At 30.6% G+C, this 21,477-nt stretch overlaps 1 protein-coding gene across 1 annotated transcript in view; it reads right to left on the minus strand.

Annotated features, from left to right (window-relative positions):
* LOC108560145 (growth factor receptor-bound protein 14-like) overlaps positions 1 to 21,477 on the minus strand; it is a 135,046-nt gene that overhangs the window by 95,376 nt on the left and 18,193 nt on the right. The window contains exons 2-4 of the mRNA XM_017917587.1: positions 9,501 to 9,682; positions 6,462 to 6,621; positions 240 to 370 (exon numbers count right to left, since the gene is read on the minus strand). Coding sequence (XP_017773076.1) covers positions 240 to 370; positions 6,462 to 6,621; positions 9,501 to 9,682 — 473 coding nt within the window. The remainder of the gene's footprint in view (positions 1 to 239; positions 371 to 6,461; positions 6,622 to 9,500; positions 9,683 to 21,477) is intronic.

Raw genomic sequence — 21,477 nt, forward strand, 5'->3', positions numbered from 1 at the left:
ACTCTAAAAACAACGAAACAATTGAATGAACTGTTCCTATTTATATTGTACAGAAACGTTATACAACACTTATTCGTTTGAAAGTATCGAGTTGCGCCACCTATGAACGATCTGCTGAGCTTCGTCTGTTACGACATAAAACTCCCGTCAGAGCAATAGCAGGAGAAGAACTAAACTGAGGAGCTTCGTTCATAGATGGCGTAAAGTTGATCATGTAATAAGTATATTTTCACGCTCACCTGTGGATCATGGAAAAACTCATATTTTCTGTACTCCTTCCGAAAAATAAATCTATACTTTATCTCGCGGGAATACGTCTTTAAGTCGCGATACGCTGACAGAACATATTCGTGGTCCTCCAGGATTCGCTCTGAAACAAAAGACATTAAATTTATTACATGAGAAAAGAAAGTAATTCAAGTTCTACTACAATTTTACAACCATTTTTCAGCAACGTAATGCGTTATATTTCGGTATTTTCTTACATCAACTGTCTACAATAAACAGATAAATCTTAGACAAATGTATCATGAGTGACATTGTAATATTATTGCAATTTGTTACCTTGTGCTTCTTTTATTTAAAAATATTCAATGATTAGATAAATATGATTAATTGAAATAAAATTAAGAAAAAAATTGAATCATCTACTTAATGTGAATATTCTAACTTTTGTTCTGCAAAAACTAAGTCAATTTTCATTCAATTATACTGTAATAATTACTTTGAAAAATGCAAACACAAACTTTGGAAATAGAAAAGGATACATTTGGATACAATAGGATACATTTGCTATGATTTTTTGCAAAATTTGTAACTATTAAGTAATTATATCAATATTATAAGCATATAACCAATTATGATCTATGCTTTTAACTTATTCGCTAACAATTTTTTTTCCTTAGTTGCATAACAGTTGTATAACTTGTACACATTGGTTTGTTAATTTCTTTTGTCTTTTTTTATATTTTCTAACATAATCCTATTAATAGATAATAAGTCCAATAGAATTTAAAAGTTAAATAAATCTGTACGAACTATATTAAATATTCATTGTACATAAATATTTACTTAGGAATTAACATTAAGTTAATATTCGACAATCAATGGAAATGAGTTATTAAAAACAAATCTTCAACACTCAGAACCATAACGAGTAACCCGTGTAAGTTATAACATTATAATGACTGAATTAATTTCAAACGCAAGCTATTAATTTCATATAAGAGCGACGATACTAAAAACGAGACACAGACAGGTTTTATGAGTCGTTTTATGAAATAATAAAAATGCAAATGTTTCCATTATTACGCAACACAAGTACATCTCGATGTCGCATAACTGAAATTTCCAGGTTAGTAACTTTGATATAAGCTCAATGTTAACAATTCTAAACTAAATTAAACACGACATATTGAAATAAAGTATATAAATTCAGAAAAAGCATTGGAAATATCATCTAACAGTTATTTATGGGAAAGCAATAAAGTAGACGTTAAAATTATAATTTATGTTTATTTATTCAGCGTAGATAATTATCTTCTTTTCATAAAACATAAAATACGGTAGCATTTCAAATTTATTGCATGACTTTTGTTTTTTGAACAATTGTAAATAAAGCTAAAATATTACTCGCAATATTTATTTTATAAATTGGAACACATTCACATCATTCACTTTTTATTAAATCGAAAAACGATATCACTTACAAATATGATTTAAATATTAACTATCCAAAAATGTTTTTATCATAAATTTCCAATTAACAAAATACCGATTTATTTTTTTTCTCTAGCCTTATTCCAGCCATGCAAAATCAAATATATAATATGAAAGTAGCAAATACATTTACATATGTAATCAAAGAACACGAATAATTAGACACGATTCTACAAGAGGTTTACATACAATATTTGCTAATGATTAAAGATTCAAGGTTTGATTTTATTTGATTTCCATTAGATGTGTTTCAATAAGCAACACGTATTTATTAACGTTAGATTATGTAATAGTATAATGACTTTTTAATCACCATCTCGAATACAGTAATAATTCCAAAACTAGTTTGTTATGCATTGTCTTCAAACAAAAGCATCTTGAAAATACAACATTTTCAATAGCCCTTATTATTGTATTAAGATTTTATTTTGTATTATCTTATTAACTACAAAATTTCAAATATTATTTATATTCTCATATAGTAATGTTTCTAAATGTCAATGTCCATGAATTACGTTGTATAACATTTAAAAAGTCTACTAAAAATATAAACAAAAAAAACAAACTTTGTATTAAATTTGCAACAAGCAAAAAACACAGTTTAATTAAGATAATTCTTGGAAATCGTTATTGCCTTTAGCTTAAAACATAAAACAGTTCCAATGATTTCAATTTATTTATAGAATACAGCAAATAGGTTTAATCATAAACTCACTTCTATGAATAGAAGTAGCAGTTAAAAAAAGAGACAATTCGAACAGCGGACTTTCCGAAATACCGAGAATAATAATGCATGCAGAAAACGTGTGGTTATTTATCTTTCAATTACTAAAATTAAAACGTGAGGATCGCGTTGGGCGAATGCATCGCTTAATAATATGAATTGGAAGTGACAACGCATTTATAAATAAGCGTTTTTATTGCAGCCCCATAAATAAGGTAGGAATGTTCACGTGGCTAAAATAGAATTGCGTTAGAAAATACGAAGTAAATCTTGCACAAACTATTTCATCCTTTTTTATATCCTATTTCTAGGATAGTAAACCTATAGTTTGTAACAAGGACATCATTTAAGGAAAGTTACTCATCAATAATGGTCCTTATTAATTTGCTAACAGTGATGATCAGCAGGATGAGGTTTTGTCGTCTGTCTTCGGTTTGTAGACTAAACAAATTTTCGTCCAACTAAAATTAACTGGACGCATTGCTTTTTTTCTCATTTCACGCTCATTAAACAATTCGAGGTGATGAATTTGCAGAAATTCTAACAATAACATTTCCCCGTTAATATTCACTGAAAACTAATTAACACATTTAATTTGACCATTGAATTAGTTTAATTTTATTAATGGCAAATCATAGTCTTAATCTGCTTCTATTCATTTGGTTAAATAGTACTGTGGAACCACGCTTAATCCGATCCAAAAATTTCTGATTTTTTTTAAGTGAAACATATTCAAAAATACACATAATATGTGTACACAAGTTTTAAAAATTATGTAACAGGCGCGCAATCCGGGATTTCTCTTCTCATCGTCACTCGTTAAACGAAACGTCGCTCGTTAAGCGAGTCATGTTTCTTACAATTAATTTTGCTCATTAAGCGAAGTAATAATGAGCAAAATTGCGAGGTGCAAGTTCTCCAAAAAAAAATCTAACAAATCTTAAATCATGTAGAAGTACTGGGAAATACAATATATACATTATCTGTAAGAAAACTTCAACATAATTCGAGAAGTAATAAAAATACTATAATTTATGATATGAAATATTCTTTGCGCAATTCTATATGATCATGTATTATAAATATACGACTATATTTTATGATCTTAAATATAATTTACTATAAATATAACATGTTTTCATAGATCATCAGATAATTGTTATTTTGCGTAGAACCGATCTCTTTACACAATAAACCTTAATTAGTACTTCATGTAGTTTTCATGTAGTAAGAAAACATGCATAGGCCTTTAAATAGAATGTTAATTGTTCACTCTTTTTTTTTTATTACAAAGTAAAATTCTTCATGCTGACAATGAGCAGCAATAAACGATTTTGATTCACACAGGGTTCAATTCAAGCAATTAGCTTCAATTGAATTTCGTCTGGACCAATTGTGTATTGACACCCTAATTTCACCTATTTAATATCGCAATTATAGCAGCACCGTCAATTAAACCAGCGACACAGAGTCGCCGAGACTTAAAGAAACATGTATTATCTTTGAATTATCCTTTTTTTTTGCTCTCCTCGCATTTTGTTATGCACTTTTTTAAGCGGATATTTGCTTCGCATGTAACGAAGGCCGCCTTAAACAAATACTGCACGGAGGTCGCCGCTACGTCGGTCGAAGTGTAATCGCTTTTCATCCATACCGAATCTCACACGAAACATTAAGTCCACAACCAGATGGAATGAAATGCAGTCAATACAGTTGATTGATCGGAGAAATGAAAATTTACGTATGTAGAGCGCATCTGAATCTAATTTAATACAACATCTTACATCAAAGGCGCAGTTGGTACGCATTTAATTGAAATCTCTAAGTATGTGTAACACAGCTATGCCTCATGTAATATCACTCATAACTGGTTATGATGCAAAGGGCATTTTGACCAATTAGCATATAGAAATAATAAGCAATTTGAGATAATTAAAACTATAATTAATAAAAACAATCTGGATGAAGTATGTAATTTTAAACTGTTTCTTATATGTAGAGTAAGCTATAAAAAGAAGTCGAATCTACCAATTTAAATATATTATAAAAGATTGAAGACATTCTGTATCATGGAATAATCGATTATAGAAGAGAATTTTAACATGTTAAAGCGATTTTCAATTTCCTTTGAAGTTTTTTTGTGAAATATTTTTTTATGCAAATTTAAACTGTTTTAAGGCCAATAGATATAAAAATAATAGTTTTAATTGGAAGTAAAATGAATGACCGTGTCTGTGGTTCCGGACTTGAGCGTACTAATCAGAGTCTATTACAGTGCAACTTCAAGGGATTAGCGAAGAGGAAAAGTTATAAAACAAGAGCTTAACAAGATTTAACGCTTAAACTTGGTGAACCCCTTAAATCATATTGATTGCTTTTATTGGGTCTAAAAAATATAGCCAAAGAGAAAAAAAAACCTCTCTCAGTGATTAATTGCATATTTTAACTAATGAATCAAGCAGAGGTGAAAGTTACGAAGATAAATTAATCAACGATTTCAAGGTTGAAGCTGTAACAATTGCAAAAACGATTGCAGATAACCGCAATTAACATCGGACAACAGATAATTAAATTGGATTGGAAAAATACAAAAAACTGATTTGCTTGTACTCAGTTAATCTCATAAAATATTTGTTTACGATTGTGCAGTAAAAATAATACTGTTACCAGAACATATAAAATAAAAATGGTATTTCGATAAAAAAATGATGATGAGTTATTCAGTCGTAATTGCAAGAATGTGCTCAATTAAACACGTCTTATGATGAAAATTAAAGCACTTGTAAGCACTCACGCAGCAATAACATCACTGACCTATTCAAGGTGAGTCGTGTTAGGTACAATCCTACACACTCTATAGATTCCAACGCGAAGTATTTTATGTGCGTTTCAAATTTTGGAAACTAATGACAAATATTTGTCTTATAAAAGTGGTTTTCATTTTTGCAACTCTTGCAACCAAATATATAACAACAAGCAAATAATACGTTTCTAATAGCTGTATTGACTGTGAAAATATTAAGTTACTACTTACATACTAATTGCAATCCACGTTTTGGACACGTGGTATTTGTTAGGATGAGCTACTTGAAAATACTAAAGAAGATGTAACATTATGTATTGGTTTTAATAAAAATACTGACTGTAAAATTATTTATTCTAAATTCTGGGATATCACCGTAGACTACAGTATACTTTTTAGGTAATAGAGTATCACCATAGTCTATTTGTAACACCGAACGTCGTAACATTGAAGTCCAAAACCAAATTTTACCTAACCTAACATGAAACCTAACCGTGTGAAAAAGCAATTAAAGTAATTTGTTTTTATTTGTCCTGCGATATACTAATTTTGTTGTGCTATACTACTTTTTCAAAATATACACAAAAAAGACGTAAATAGATTAGGTAAATAAATATTGAAATTGAAAACAAAATTTGAGAAAAACATATATAGAAGTCCTTGAAATTCTGATTCATGCATCGTACAAGTGAAAAATTATTGTCACAAACAAATATTTTGATAGTTTTATTTATGTTATATAGATTTGAAAATAAAAAGAAAATTAAATTTAAATACTGCTGAACAATATTTAATCACTTTAAAATTTGTAATTTTCTGTTACATTGCAATTATTTGCAATTATAAAATAGTAAATAAACTTGGCGGAATTCATTGATCCCATAATTTTGAAATCACGTTTCATTCTGCGATTCCATTATATATTTTGGCACGTCAGTGCGTACAAAGTTCACAGCATTTGATCAATGAAATTTACTACGGCGCATTTTATCTCCCGTCACAATTCATACATGAAGTTCGTTATTTAAATACATGTATTTTCCGACGACGTAATACTACTACTCCTCGCCCTGACCAAATTCTTTCACTAGATAAGCGTTTATCTGACTCTTATCTTCGCTGACGATGTAAAATTTTTGGGAGGGAAATCTATTTTGAGCAATTTCGGAGCTGACATTAAACGCACCGTTTTCTTTTTAAATGATAACAACTTACCTAAACCCAAAGCGGGCCAGTGCTCTATTATGCACCAATTTATGCTTTCCGGGATTCTGTTTTTGAGGGCTAGGAGTTGACACAGATCGCTGGCGCAGAGGTTCCTCTCGACGACAACAGACTGGAAGCTTCCATCGTCGTTGTAAAACAGAAGTTCTTCCTGCGAATTTCAATAAATATAAAAATTAGATCTAAATCAGTAATTAAATACATTACATCCCCAATCCAGCAATGTGAAAGTTAATGAGAGCTGCACTTAACGTTCGATCGAAAGTTCGTGCTCATCGATAATTACAGATTTATTTTAATTTTGCTAATGAATAGGAAACGATTGGAAATATTCTTGCATGCATACCTTAAAGCATAATTCGAATCGCTAAGCACATACTGATGAATAACAGACATTCCAACATTGTGATACATATTTGCTTGTTGAAGTGTTGCTTGTTATAACGAAATATTTAAAGAATCCAAAACAAAAACAACTCAAAGTAAATAGATAACAAAAATTCTTTTTAATAGATAAAATAAAATACTTCGCTGAATGAAATAGAAAAACTATTAATAAAAGTTTCAAATTAACTAATTAAATACGAAAATTTAGATAAGTTTACTATAATACTAGTAATAGTAAAATAAGCGTTAATTAGAGTTCATTTTTTGTTGCTATTGGTTACAGGAAACTTGTATGCTTAAGTTTAACTATTACATGGATCAGGAAGTTATTGAGTTACATAACAAAATATACTATTTGTGTTAACAGAAGTCGACCTTTCCCCGAATTATATGTGTATTCTAAGAAATTATATGAAATCGAGACAGATATAAACAAGTCGACTGTATTCCATTGACGCCTGTCAGATACTCTATGCCTCGGCTCCATTTAATATGTCTGGTCGAGTGCAGCGATTAAAAAGTGGTTTGCTAGCTTTAATAAGCTCGAAATACCCGTTGACACGTTTTATTACACGGAGATTTCCTTCCGTGCATCGCTGATTGCTGTTGGACGTGAATGAATTAAGTCACAATAAACGTTTATTAAGATCCTTCAGATCAATGCACACCACCGGTAAATTAATTGATCGATAAACATTCGTGATTGATATTCACCTTGGATGTATCTAATAAATTACGATAGTCGAAAGGAAACTTGTGGGAAGCGACTTGTTCCTTTCCTTTTCATTAATTAAGACTTATGAAAACATTTTACATTGATAAATTAAACTTACATTTAGATTAGATTCACTGAAAAAAAAATGCCGTGAAGTAATATTTCAATATTCATTTATACTTCTAACTCTGAGCACTATATTACAAAGACATTAACCGTAAACAACTATAAACATTGACATATAATTTACCATAACTACCAACTAAACTACAGACAAAAGCTTTGAAATATTGGGTGAAGCAAAAATTATTGAGCGTTTTGTCCCATACATCGAGCTTCTTCTTGAGACCATCCTTGTGCAAATGGTTCCAAACGTTTTTCTGGCTAATCTTCAGTTCCTGGACAATGTAATAAGTGCTCGCATGCCGGTCCGACTCGATGATTTCCATTAATTTATCAATATTTTCGACGATTGGCCTACCAGAACGTGTCTCATCTTCGACGTCCATATTACCAGAACGGAAGCGTTGGAACCAACGCTTTGCTATTGCATTCGATACTGTATTGGTCCATAAACAACACATTTTTTATCTAATGCACAACTGGATTCACTAAATACAATACTGTCAATGAACTTTTTTTAATACGTTATATCGCCTTTAAGTCACAGTATAGAATGACAAGATGCAAAGTATACATCGTGAGATATGGCTCACTAAAGGCATCTAACAAAAACGCTTAAAACTTGTTACTTCACCCAATAATAACTAAATTATGTAATTGACACGTTGACGACGGCATGACCCAACAGTGGGTCATAAATTATGTATAATAGTTTAGTCGCTATGCACGCCACTGATTTTGATATGATACGTGATATTATATCATAATTTATACATACTTTGTAAAATAAATTGCGAGACTCATATTTCACATTTTTTATTGTTTAAAAATTATTAAAAAATGTTTAAGCGTTTAAAGTTTGTAATTGACGTAACATATTTAACTTTTCACTTAATCCATAGGCATATACAATTTTTTTTTCTCGCAGTAGGCAAACGTGTTCCTTAACGCGTTAAATAATTATTAGCAAAAATTAAACGATTCGTAATTTCGTTTATACATTATTTTTTATTTCCACACATTATAATGATTTAAATTCCAAGCGAATACCGCACACAATGCCTTCCATAATTAAATTCATTTTTTTGTATAATAGAACCCGACGGAGGCAGCAATAAATTTTAATTAGTTAGTTCATTAATTAAATGGCACTCTTTCTTCTCTCTCAATATAACGAAACTAAATGGTACGTGTCGGCGCAAATTAGCAAATGTAACCTGGATTAAACCAAAATTAAGGATAATCAAATAAACTCACAAACGTACAATTCAATTTAGAGTTTCAAGTTCAAATTATAGTTTACAATTTGTTCTTTTAATAGTAATTATATTTGGTATTTGCGTTTTTATTTAAACGCAAAAGTAAATAATACTTAATTCTTAATTAGTTTTGTTAAATTGATGATAAAAGCAATATTAAATCAAGCTTGAAACTTAAACGATTTATGTGATGAATCTACACGATGAAATACTATCCACGGTGCAAAGAAACTTGCCATTTTTGCGGTGGATATTGGTAAAAATACTCTCGTAAATAGCTTATCCTTGTACATTAAACATATTCTGCTTGAACTTGCCATTAAACTTCAAGCAATTTATAGGCTCGTAAAACTAAAAGCACGCACGCACTGGCATCGGTATGAGCAAAACTATAAAAAACCTGCGCCCAGGATGTAATTGTTACTTGAGCTCCTGCAGGAGAGAACCTGTCCAAGTTCTCTAAATTGTTATTGGAGCCGCAGCACGACTCATCCAATCTAAATTTACATCCAATTTACCAAAAAAAAAAACAATAACACATCTCACCTGTTTTTCGTTTGTCGAATCCTTGCACTCCGGACCAAAATTGAACTCAAGAAAATCCCCGGTTGAGGAGTCCCTATCTTCTGGGATGGAACTGAGCTCGTATACACCGTCTTCACTCAGTCTCTCATATCTTGACGCACTTTCCACACAGATGCATTTCAGACGTGGAAATTTGCAAGCGGCTGAAACATACAAAACGTACCAGTTTAATACTTTCAATAACTAATAAATAGTAATTAAAAAAATATATAGCAAATCATAAACTTAATCGTATTTTGGTCATTTGTCATCTCATGATGTCAAGTATAGTTACGTGACTTTTATCTTTTTAGAACGAATTATTGCTTACGTTATTGTAGACCTCTCATTTTATTAACATTTGACCCTTAAAATACTGACGCAAATACTATGTTTACTACAAACATTAGCTGCAGATAATACCAAATCTATGTTTACAGATTGAATCCAAACATTTATAACAAACTTCCAATTACATTTTAGAAAATTTCAAGAGACTAATGATTACAATGAAACCTTAAAAGCAGTTATTACACCAAATATTTAATTGAATATATTCATATACAAACACCCCGTAAAAGTCAGTAATCAGACGTAAATTGCTATACATGCAATCGCCTGTTACAAAGTCGATACTACCTCTTTCTTGATTTACCTTTGAAAGGCGTAAATCCAAAGAAAAGAACTTTATTAACAACCATAGTCAACTTTCCAGATACACGCATACGGCCTTTAATCATACATAAAATCTGGAAACCAGTTAATTCATATTCCATATTAAATGTCACATAAATTATAATTTACGTGCCACTTACTTGATACAGCACTTAATATTAATGTCAAGCACGTGATTATTCAATGAATTACGATGTAGTTTTCTAAATTTATTTTTTTTTTCGGTTTGAGTTTTGGCGTAGAAATTTATTTTGGTTCAAAAACTGAGAATTGCTCGTCTGCGAGGTGCTCGTTAAGCGAGGTTCCACTGTACATTTAATTTCTTCTAAAGATCTATAAATTTTCGATCTTATGAGTTTCTAGAAAATTTAAACTGAAATAAAAATATCAAATTTTCAAACTAATAGAATTGAATATGACATTTAGTATGATGTAAAATAATGAAATGTCATAAAATAAGTTGTTTAATTCGTGTTAACAAAACATAAAATAAGTGCAAAAATATAATATAAACATTATGTGAATAGGTTTAGCTAAGAACATTAATGCTAATAATATCTGCAAATAAATAAAACTTGATAATATGATGATAGATCTCGATAAACATAGTTTCTCGGAAACCACGTGGAGTCATTATTTTGAAATATACGTGATGATTTGTTAATAAAACTTAGGCGATTGCCAACATTTTAGTTTCGAACAATAAACGTTATGTCTCCAAGCCAAATCGTAATTTGTTACGATCCTAATAATTATTTTATGCACAAACTTATTGGCGAAATTTAATTAGTTTCACATTTAATTGATTCTCTTTGATTCAAAAAACTTGTTTGAAATATGTGAATGGAATACATATACTACTGAATACTTTCAGTCAATTCAAAATACATTTCGATACAGAGCAAGTAGCTCGAAGGCTTGAAACTTGCGGAGGAAGAGCATGGCAAAGTCGAAACCTGAATGTGGAACCAAAGCGAAGAGCGCATTAAATTGAATAATGCAAAGGGTGTTTACTTTAATAAAAATGGTGATGTATATATATAATTTGTATCTTGCAATTTCATCCTAATGTTATTTAGACTTTATTCCTGCTAATTTATAGAGCAATTATTATGTAGTGACAAATAATATGCATATATTGTAGATAAAATTGAGAATGGTATAATAAGCAAGTTTTAATGTTAGAAACGAACACTTCATTTTTTTGCAGTCATTAGCAAAAATTAAATTACAAAAAAAGAACGAGGTGACTTCCTTCCTGTGTAAACCACGACCTAGATTAAAAAATCTTCCGTTGGTGGTGAAAATCGATTGCGGCCTGAATAAATCACAAAGAGGCGGCCATCTAATTGCGCGTTGCATTCCCCACATCGTTGACTACGTACAAAAGGTTTTTCGGATCGATGGGACAGAGTAATTTTTGTTACATAACGTTCTTCTGGCCGTCCCAATTCGACGATGATGATGATCTGATGATTATGACGACGATGAGAATATATTCGTTAGCAGAAAGCAAGTGTATGACATCCTTCTGGAGCAATGACTATGTGTGTCAGGGTCGGGCCGAAAGGGCCTCCATCAATCTTTTCGGCCCATGGCACTACTGCGCCTGCAACGGAACCGTCCTGCCGCATTCTATCACGGCAATCAACGAGGAGAACTCCTATATCCCAGAAGGTCACCAAACAGCAAAACCAGCCACAACAAACGCACCCAACCGATACAAACGACAACGCGGATTTAAAAGTGAAATCTGCTCGGCGACGAAAAAAAAATGTCCCACAAAGCTATCACTTCCTTGTACAAACAAACGACGTTTTCAAGAGCCTTTATTCAATTAACCCGGATGCTTACGATATGCACCTGTAATCTCTTCTAACCATGATATCTTTCAAATTAATTACAGGACAACGTATAAATCCATTAGCTTAAATCAATGATATTTTTCACGATACAAAATTTACATATATTTATATCACGGATATTTTCCAAGTAAACTTGAATGGTAATAAAGTCATTCACATTATAAGTACAGTAACATTAATCCTATTATAATATATAAATTCCACATATATTAATAATGAACTTCTAATAAAACAAGTTTAGTAAATTAGCTAAACTATTGTGAATGTTTTAAACACATCATATAATTTGAAATCAATAGTAATTCCTGAACAGAAATAATGCAGTTTTGGCAAGAAACATAAATAGTATTGGTTAGTCTTATATGTACCATTTAATCAATATCTTGCAGTTTTGATTCCAATTTTTTTTTTTAAAATGCAATTTTTTTAAATATCTCTCAACAATATTCTAATTATAAAAATTATTTCGAATAATAATGATCCAACTTAGAAAGCTGAAATATAAACGTATATTTTCTCTTCAATTATATAAAGTTAAAAAGTTTGCATTTTCATGCACTCCGCCTGCAAATAGTAAACAAAACAGAAGAATTGCATGTGGATCTAAGGCAAAAAAAACATAGAAAGTCATTAGATTTAATGAGAATCGTAGTTTGCGGAATGACGATTAGTCGATACATCGGTACAGAAACGCTTGACAAACAGAATTATCAGGAGTGGGTTAGTAAATATTTAGGAAGAATTGTGTACTGTTCGTGTAAGGTATGTGTGTGTGTACGTGCAATTCGAGCATACAAACATAATTTCCTCAGTTGCCTTCAATGCACATCTCTCAGTGGAAATGAGATTGGTATTGAGCTATTACAGTAGACATGCGTTAGTAGTGTCTGTCTGTTTATGCAGCGAATGCATTTCCGGTTTACTTTGCAATCCTCGTTCACCATTGCGTTCTCTTGATCTTCAGCACGCAAAACCGCACAAACACACGCTACTTCTCTTTCTGCAAAATACACATCCAGTATGCATATTTTAACTGCCACATTCTACAGCTTCGGCCATATGTAAACTGCATGGAGGAGCTTTGAACTTTCGGCAAATCCCAAGCTTTATGACCGCACCAACGGCCATCCAAGCTGTAATTCAATCTCTAGTCGTATATTTGCAGGGACAAGAGCGAAAAAAAGGAAAATAAACGTAAATTATTCAACGAAACGACCGAGCAAAAACGCAACAACAACTCCAAGTCCAAATCGAACAGAATGAAATACTCGACTTTGGTATTTTTATTGCCGGGCCACTGACCGAAAGACCCTCCAACATTTTCTTCACTGAAAATTATATTTTTTCTTATATGCAAAATAAAGATAACTTTGGAATACATATTCAGAACGAAGGAAAATCTATGTTATAATAATCCTTACAAATTATGATTAATAAACTTGCAGATTGCATGCAATTTACATTGTAACAATAGGTAACGCCTCATACGTAATACCTCAACATTAATACACATTACATGAACTCATTAAGTACTACAAAAGCCTTCAATAAACTAATCACATTCATGAGCACGTGGAAGCGAACTAAACTAAAGTAAATAACAACAATAAATTAATCGACAAAACTCTATATCAAGCAAATGGTGCCTCGCATAGTGCGTCTTCGATTTTTATACATAAATTATATGATTTTCCCCAGTATACAATCAAGTCTATTTTTGTCCAGTTTATTTTTGTTCCTCGATTAGTCCGGTTTCAAACAACCCAGGATATTTACGAAACCGATTACTCGCTCTAAACGCGATATTGCAGTATTTCAACACACTTCTGTGTATATTTCTGTGACAAGAATATCTATTTTATTATTGCCTTATGCAATTAACACACAAATATATAAAGTTATGGATCATTAATTCCTCTATAAAAGTTTTTAATAACAATACGATTAATTTTTATTTGTCTAAAAAAAAGAATACCATTGTGAGTATATTTTTCTGTTTCGTAATCGCTCAAATCAGCACGATGGACATTCATTATAGTATTTTGAAATAAAGTAATGGAAACTATACCTATGCACAAACACACATTATATTACGTTCTCATTCAAAAGAAAGACTACTCCAAAAATATGAATATAAAAAGAACTAAATTATAGTATTGACCACATTAACACTTAATGCTTTATTTGCATCTGATGGTATACATTAAATCTATTGAATATTTGTATTTAAAAATAATCTGATCGTATAGGAACATAATATCATCAAAGATATTTGATAATATTAACCCATAAAACAATTATAATTAAAATTGTTACGTGATTCAAAAAATAAATGAATTAAAATAATAGAAATATATAAACATAGAAATTCAAAAAATTTAAATATATCATAAATGAATTCCTAATTCATAAACAACTAGACGCTAAAGAAGAGGCTAATGGAAGATTCAGTAACTGACGTTTGAATGACACTAATTAAATATATTACTTTTTTCTGGAAAAGTGGAATCGTTCAAACAACTAAAACGAAATCGTGATACTGTGTTACAGTTATAAATTATATTTAGTCAATTCTCAAGGGAAAAGTTTCAAATGTATTGTAAATAATATAGGTCAAACTTTGCAATATTTCTTATGTTTAAGAAGCAATGTCCATTATAAACTTACAGTCTCAAAACATTGGTGATTCAGTATTATACAAGATGTAATATGATTGTAATATGAAATGTATTAAAATAAGTCTATCTATTGAAGGTTTAAAATGAGGAAGTATTAGTGAATAATAGAAATTTCATATGATAAAACGATACATATTCGAAATGGACAATAAAACCGCAATTGAATCGCTCTGCGTTCCGAATAATCGCGTTAAGCGATAATTAATTTAAATGAATGCACGATTTATATTCGCATCGCTCTGGCAGAAATCTATTTTCTCATCGAGTGGAATTCGTTTTATGGATTTGTTTATGCTCTCGTTTCATTTCCCTGCGTGTCAGAAAGATGACTGTCTCTGGGTCATTTCGTATCGTGCGGAGGCATAGTTTCTTATATTTAATTCAAAGTATGCAGAATGTGCTTGTCTCGTATGCAAAGCGAATGCAAATTCACTTTACACGATGCATGTATATTGATAGGAAAATTGCACCACTATTGATAAATCGTGTTAGACAAAAGTGTCTCGAAGCGACGATTACGTAAGGCCTTCTCTTTCCCTCACCGTCGGTGCGTAGTAAGTACCGTTCCGAAGACTACAATTAAATTTACATGCTCCGGAGAACTAAATTGTTAAATGTGTATCATTATGTTGATATAATGCCTATAAACTACTGCAGATAATCGTGATACACCCTATAAGTTTCAGCACGTTCGAAACTAGTAGTGAATATTTCTGCAATATATACAGATATAAATAATGAACGATACCTCAGCTCACTAAGTTTACTAAATTTTAATTTAATTTAACGATACAACAATTACGTTTGATCGTCTAGCAATTTATGGCTTAATTAAATGTTGCATGCTAAATACGTTTACAAACAGTTTGCGTGCATTCACGATATTATCAATAATAGGTCATAACATACATGAAGTTCCAAGTTAGATAAAAACAACCACAAATCAATTTTCATAAATAATTAATGAAATAAGAGTAAATAACCTTATTCAATAAAAAGGTAGAAAAGTTATCGCAAATTACTTTTGTTTTTCAAATAATAAAAAAAAAACTAAAGAAAATTGTGGTTTGTTATTATAATCCGATTCCAAAACAATCTAGAATTGCATCTGAAATAAATAACTTGATCACTCGCTACGCGTAACCTAACACGTACCCAAAGAAAGTGAAATTGGATTACATAAGTCGTGCGTGTACTTTTTCCCAATCTGTATCAACGTTAACCCAAACCACTTTCCCCTACCCACAGAAACTGAATCCTTCGCTATTGCATTACATTTTTTCATCCTTATTATCTGCTCTTCCGATTTAACTTAATTGCCTATTGCATTACAATTGCTAGTTTTTTGTTTGCAATTAACTTGATTTGCAATAAGCAGTAATTAGAACACATAAAGCAATCGGCATTTAAACGACCGCAATTATCTAATTGCAATTTATTATTATGTACGTTTATTTTTTTTGTAACGATCCAATTTATTATATGATGAATTAATTTAACGTTTATTACTTTCCCCTAAATAAATTCAAGCCAAAATCAAGTAAAAATATCTAAAAATTTTAAATATATCGTAAATTTAAATCGGTAATACCGTAAATTTATAAACTTTAAAAGTACTGTAACCTTCGGAATTTGTTTAATTAAAAATATTGAATTGGATTTGTTTAATTGAATACTATTTAAATAAAAATATTTTTATATTGGAATAGAATGAACTGGGCTTTGGCTTTGCAAGTTACAAATTAAATACTCGGGACTATTCGTTGATTCATTCTAGAACGTCATGTGTCGCTAAGAAAACAATTAAATATAACTTTTTGAAAAACAGTTTTTAATAATAATATTTATTGCAACAAATTACCAAAATATAAACTTTAAATAGTAACCAAACTAAATGCAAACTTAAACTGCTACAAAGGGCTATTGCTTTCTATATATTATAATAATTAGTAAATCGACAATGAGTATTTAGTAGATATATAGGAATTTAATCATAACAGCTAACCTACAGGCTTAATTTTCATTCATACACAATTTTTCCTTGCAATCTCATTGTAATTCCATTCTTTTACTTCACACCTACTATAATAATATAGCAATAAATTAATTTAAATTCCTTTTTAATAGAGCGTAATTAATTACTTTTATTTAGATATTGTGTATTTCATTCAGTACATATATAATTGAATAAATTATACGCTGATGGTTTTCAACTAATTTGAGATATTATCAACATAAAATAATCAATAAAAATACATACTCATAAAGAAACTTTATAGTTTCCTTACATGAAATACGTGGAAAAAAATGTACTTACTATTACAGTATTTAAATGCGAATATTTTTACTCTTAGCATGTATTAAAACTTAATTTTGTTTTCTTAAAAATATAAAGAAATTGCAATATTAAAATTGATTAAATCTATCATTAAAGGATAAAAGTTGAACAAAGTATACACAGTTATTAAATTGCAAAATATCATATTAATCTAAAAAGAGCTTTTTTGCAGAAAGTACAATGAACTGAATTGAATATCATTTCAAAATTTTAGCAAATCAAACAATTAATACAACAAATATTTTATCAGGAATATTTTTTTATTGATAACACCAAATTCAATATGAGGATTTTTTCCCAAACGAAATTATTAATACTTTAAATACTGCGAAAATCTGATAACTAAAATATACATTCTGATCTAAAGCTATGCATATTGAATTATATTATTAGAATAAAAATATTATTTCATTACCTAACTGATTGTATTATTTAGAACAATGTTCTCGAGATTTATCTATTATTACACGGAGATTGTTACAGATATGCAAGGTTCATCTATTGTCAAATGTATGAGATTTTGGCACACATTAGACCCATATATTATATAAAATCCGTAAAAGATGATCAGCACAAGTTCCAATTTATAGTCAAAAGAATGGGTATTGACAATTTACACTTACTTGTGGAAAAATGAAACAGCACCATTGATGATAAAATCATAGGAGGATTGTGTGAAATGCGTCCTTTGACTTTGTATTGCTATGCACGACTACCAAAACGACAACGCGATTCGTTTTTTGCACACTACTATTAAAGATTAGTGCGACGGACTGCGCAATCTGTACCAGTGCATAATTAGGTAATGCGATATAATTTTAATTAGTCATCAGTTAATAAGAGCTGCTTCAGCCGTTCCGATTTCTGTTGGCGATTATTCGAACGTACATCGAATATCCAATGTGTCATAGCAACAAGAGCGAAACCCGAAGCATTTGTTGTGTTACGTGCTCCGAGCCAGAACTCAGTGGCGAACTGATTGTATTCTGTTTGTTTGGATTCTAAGGTCAGGAGGAAATAAATAAGCCGACTGTTGTGTCTCGAGCGGATTTCGAACTAACAAACAAACAACCGTCCGACGGATAGAGGGGTTCTGCGAAGGAAGAAGAATCAACATTGAAAAAAAAGATGTAGAGATGATTAAACGTAACTGTATCCTCGAGCGGAACATTGGTTTCGACGCAGAATGACGAAGGAACAAGCTTGTTTATCGCTCCAAACTCGTAGTACTTAAGTATGTGCAACATTTCCAATTACTCATTTGTACTGGGATGCGTGGAGTATTTCCTATGACTTTGCAGTAGTCATGTTTGAATCACGAGCGGCAATTCAGTCGCCGTTTATGGTCCGAATACTTACTTAGCGACTGCGGCATTCTTAATGTGATTGCTTTCTTTCAAACTCGTCGTCGTCTCCGATCATATCGGAACCGGAGGAGTTTCTTGGAGTGGATGCAAATGAATATCCTACTCCACCAACAGGAGCTAATTCTGCAGCTTCCAGCAAGGACGGTGAAAAAATCCGCATCCGTTTTAATAATGCGGTACGCCTTTTTCACTTCGATTTCAGCTATTTCACCTTTCTATGGCTGTCGAAGGTCTCGTAATTGAGTTCCCAGTAATGCAGGGCGGTAAATACCATTTATATCGATTAACTTATGAAAAGATGAGGGTCACACTTGATCAATGCCAATTGACCTTAATTATTGCAGCGGGGGCGACACGGAACTAAACAACTAAAAAAAGCGCTTACGATGCCGAACGGAGACACAATTTCAGGAATACCTGAAAATTGACGGAAAATCGATGTAATTGATACTCGCTTTTATAGCCGAAAGACTTTGAGCAATAAGCAATTTCAGCATTGGGAGCATATAAATAGTGTTGAAGATGAGAACTCTGCCAAAACGTCCAGCCACAAACATAATTATGAAATCTTCCCGTCTCGTTCGTCAGACGTCCTTGCAACACAAACGTCATTGTGAAATGATTGAGTGATTCGACACCATTTTCAGTACGATATAAAAGATAAATCAAGTCAATTTCCTTTCACGATATTAACGACAATAAATACAATCATTTATAACAATGGACATAACTTCAACGAAAACATTAAACAATATAAAAAAAGATCGAATGAAAAAAACTTTTCGTTTCATTAATTGTGTACATTACAATAATAAAAGTAATTCTCTTTTGATTTAAATAATCATTTACAATAAATTAAATATAAATTTATATTACAATAATAATAATCTTTCTTACATAACATGTTTAAAGCAATTGTTTTCTCTTGATTATTAGAAGTTTGTCCTTAAACACGAGTTCTGAGTGATTATATATAATAGCATTTGACATTATAACTATTGTTGAAAAAAAGAGAAACTAATTAAACAATTTTGAATAGTTAGTTCACATGTGACAAATGGCCTTGTCACGTAAATATATTTTGCAAATATATGTAAATATTTGTAATCATAAGTCAAGGAGTATTCATCGTTTCGCTTTCAAATAATTATATGGAATTACAAATTTAATTACAATTTATAAAATGTCATTAAATTGCTTTATATTTTTTATTATAAAAATATAATTGTAAAAACATGCACAAACGATATTCGAATCAAAATAGTAATTTGTGTTCGTTTGTTGACTATCGGTAGTAAAACGTAAATAGCTATAGTATTTATCCAATTACCTTTGTCACAACATTCTGTTTGATTAGATCAAAGGGTAAAAGGAAGTATTTGAAAAAAATACAATTGTGCTCGTAATAAATAAAACAATTACGTTGTCTAAATAACAGCACACAAAGAATACAATATAAACAACTTATAATTACTATTTTCTACGATTACACGTATTATTATGAATGAAATGTGAGTTCATGCATTTAAATATTATTAATATACGTATTACTCAAGATCTGACTCTTGTGATTTGCATAAAATTACATCACTATTATACAATTTCATCCAAACGTAACAACTAAATAATTCATGTTATTTTTTTCATAAATTTGGCTGTACTTGTAAATTTTCAAAATAAATTTATTTATTTACAATAAATTTGATAAAAATAGATACTCTTGTATTGCCAAAATAAAATTGTATGATTGAACTTTTTAATAAATTTCCGAAATTGAAACACTACACCGGATCAAATTGCAATTTCTTATCTTCGATAAATTGAGAATTGACACGTGCACTAGATTTGTATGAAACATGCGACACCGTTTAATAATACTATTTTTAGATTTATTTCTTAATTAATCGCATGTACTTTTTCATTGTTTAATTATTAGAGATTAAACAATCCGTATCGAGTCTGTGAAATTTTTGATGTGAACATTATTTAAACGGATTCACACGTTTTACGGTTTATTCTCGTTAGATTAAATTGCGAGAAATTATACTTTTTATACATATTTCATAACACTTGTATATAAGTTTATTCGTAATACTATACAATCTTAAATATAAACTGTAACTTTTTTGCATTAAAATTATTAGATATAAACACATCGGATAAAATATTGTATAAAGTTACTATTAAAATTATGAATCTTGTAGGAAATACAAATATTACTCGTTAATAAAACTTATATGTACATTTATGAGATTGTCATGTATTTTCAATATGTTGATGAAATGAAAACATTGAGTAAAGCGTGGAAATGAAATTGAATAAATAAAATTGGTTGTCGTCAGAATCCGCTTAAATTTAGTTGAATGGAATGCAGCTTGTTTGCTTCCGAATCAAAATAAAGCACACCAATATTGCGAGAAAGAAGAAGCGCGTGATCCGAAACGAAAGCATTTCCGTGCTTCCTTTTTTTTCATTTATTGGCAGACCCGTGAATTCCCGGAGCAGACGTGCAACGAAAAATAGAGAATAGTAAAAAACAAAGATAATAACGATCATCGTGTAAAGTTTCGTGTGTAATGCGTTTTCCGCGGAAAAGGAACGGCCGTTTTTCATTTTCTATTTTAAGCGTCTGAGTAATGAAATTCGATGTGCAAATTACATCATGTGTCAATGGAATGTTTGGTATGTGCAGCAAACTTGAAGGGAACCGTTTGAATGGTCTCTACGATAAACAATCAATCTTTGACGTTATCTACGATAATGTCAACGGTATTTCGCAAAGGAGGCGACTCACGAAGCGTTGAGATTATATTCAGATGTGTGCTATGATTTTGCTTTAATAGAACACTGACTTGAATTGTTGATTAAATGCTAAAATAATATTTGGCGTAATATAATTAATACCTGGTTAATTCTAAATGAACAATTAAAAGTTAAACAAATAACCATTGATGTCATGGTATCTGTCAAATTTGACGGAAAATTAATGAAACTTCCACTATGTTTAGTAAACTTTTCTTTCCTCTTATAAATAAA

This window comes from Nicrophorus vespilloides, unplaced genomic scaffold (genome assembly GCF_001412225.1).
Source record: "Nicrophorus vespilloides isolate i.1.1-1 unplaced genomic scaffold, Nicve_v1.0, whole genome shotgun sequence".
NCBI lineage: Eukaryota > Metazoa > Arthropoda > Insecta > Coleoptera > Silphidae > Nicrophorus > Nicrophorus vespilloides.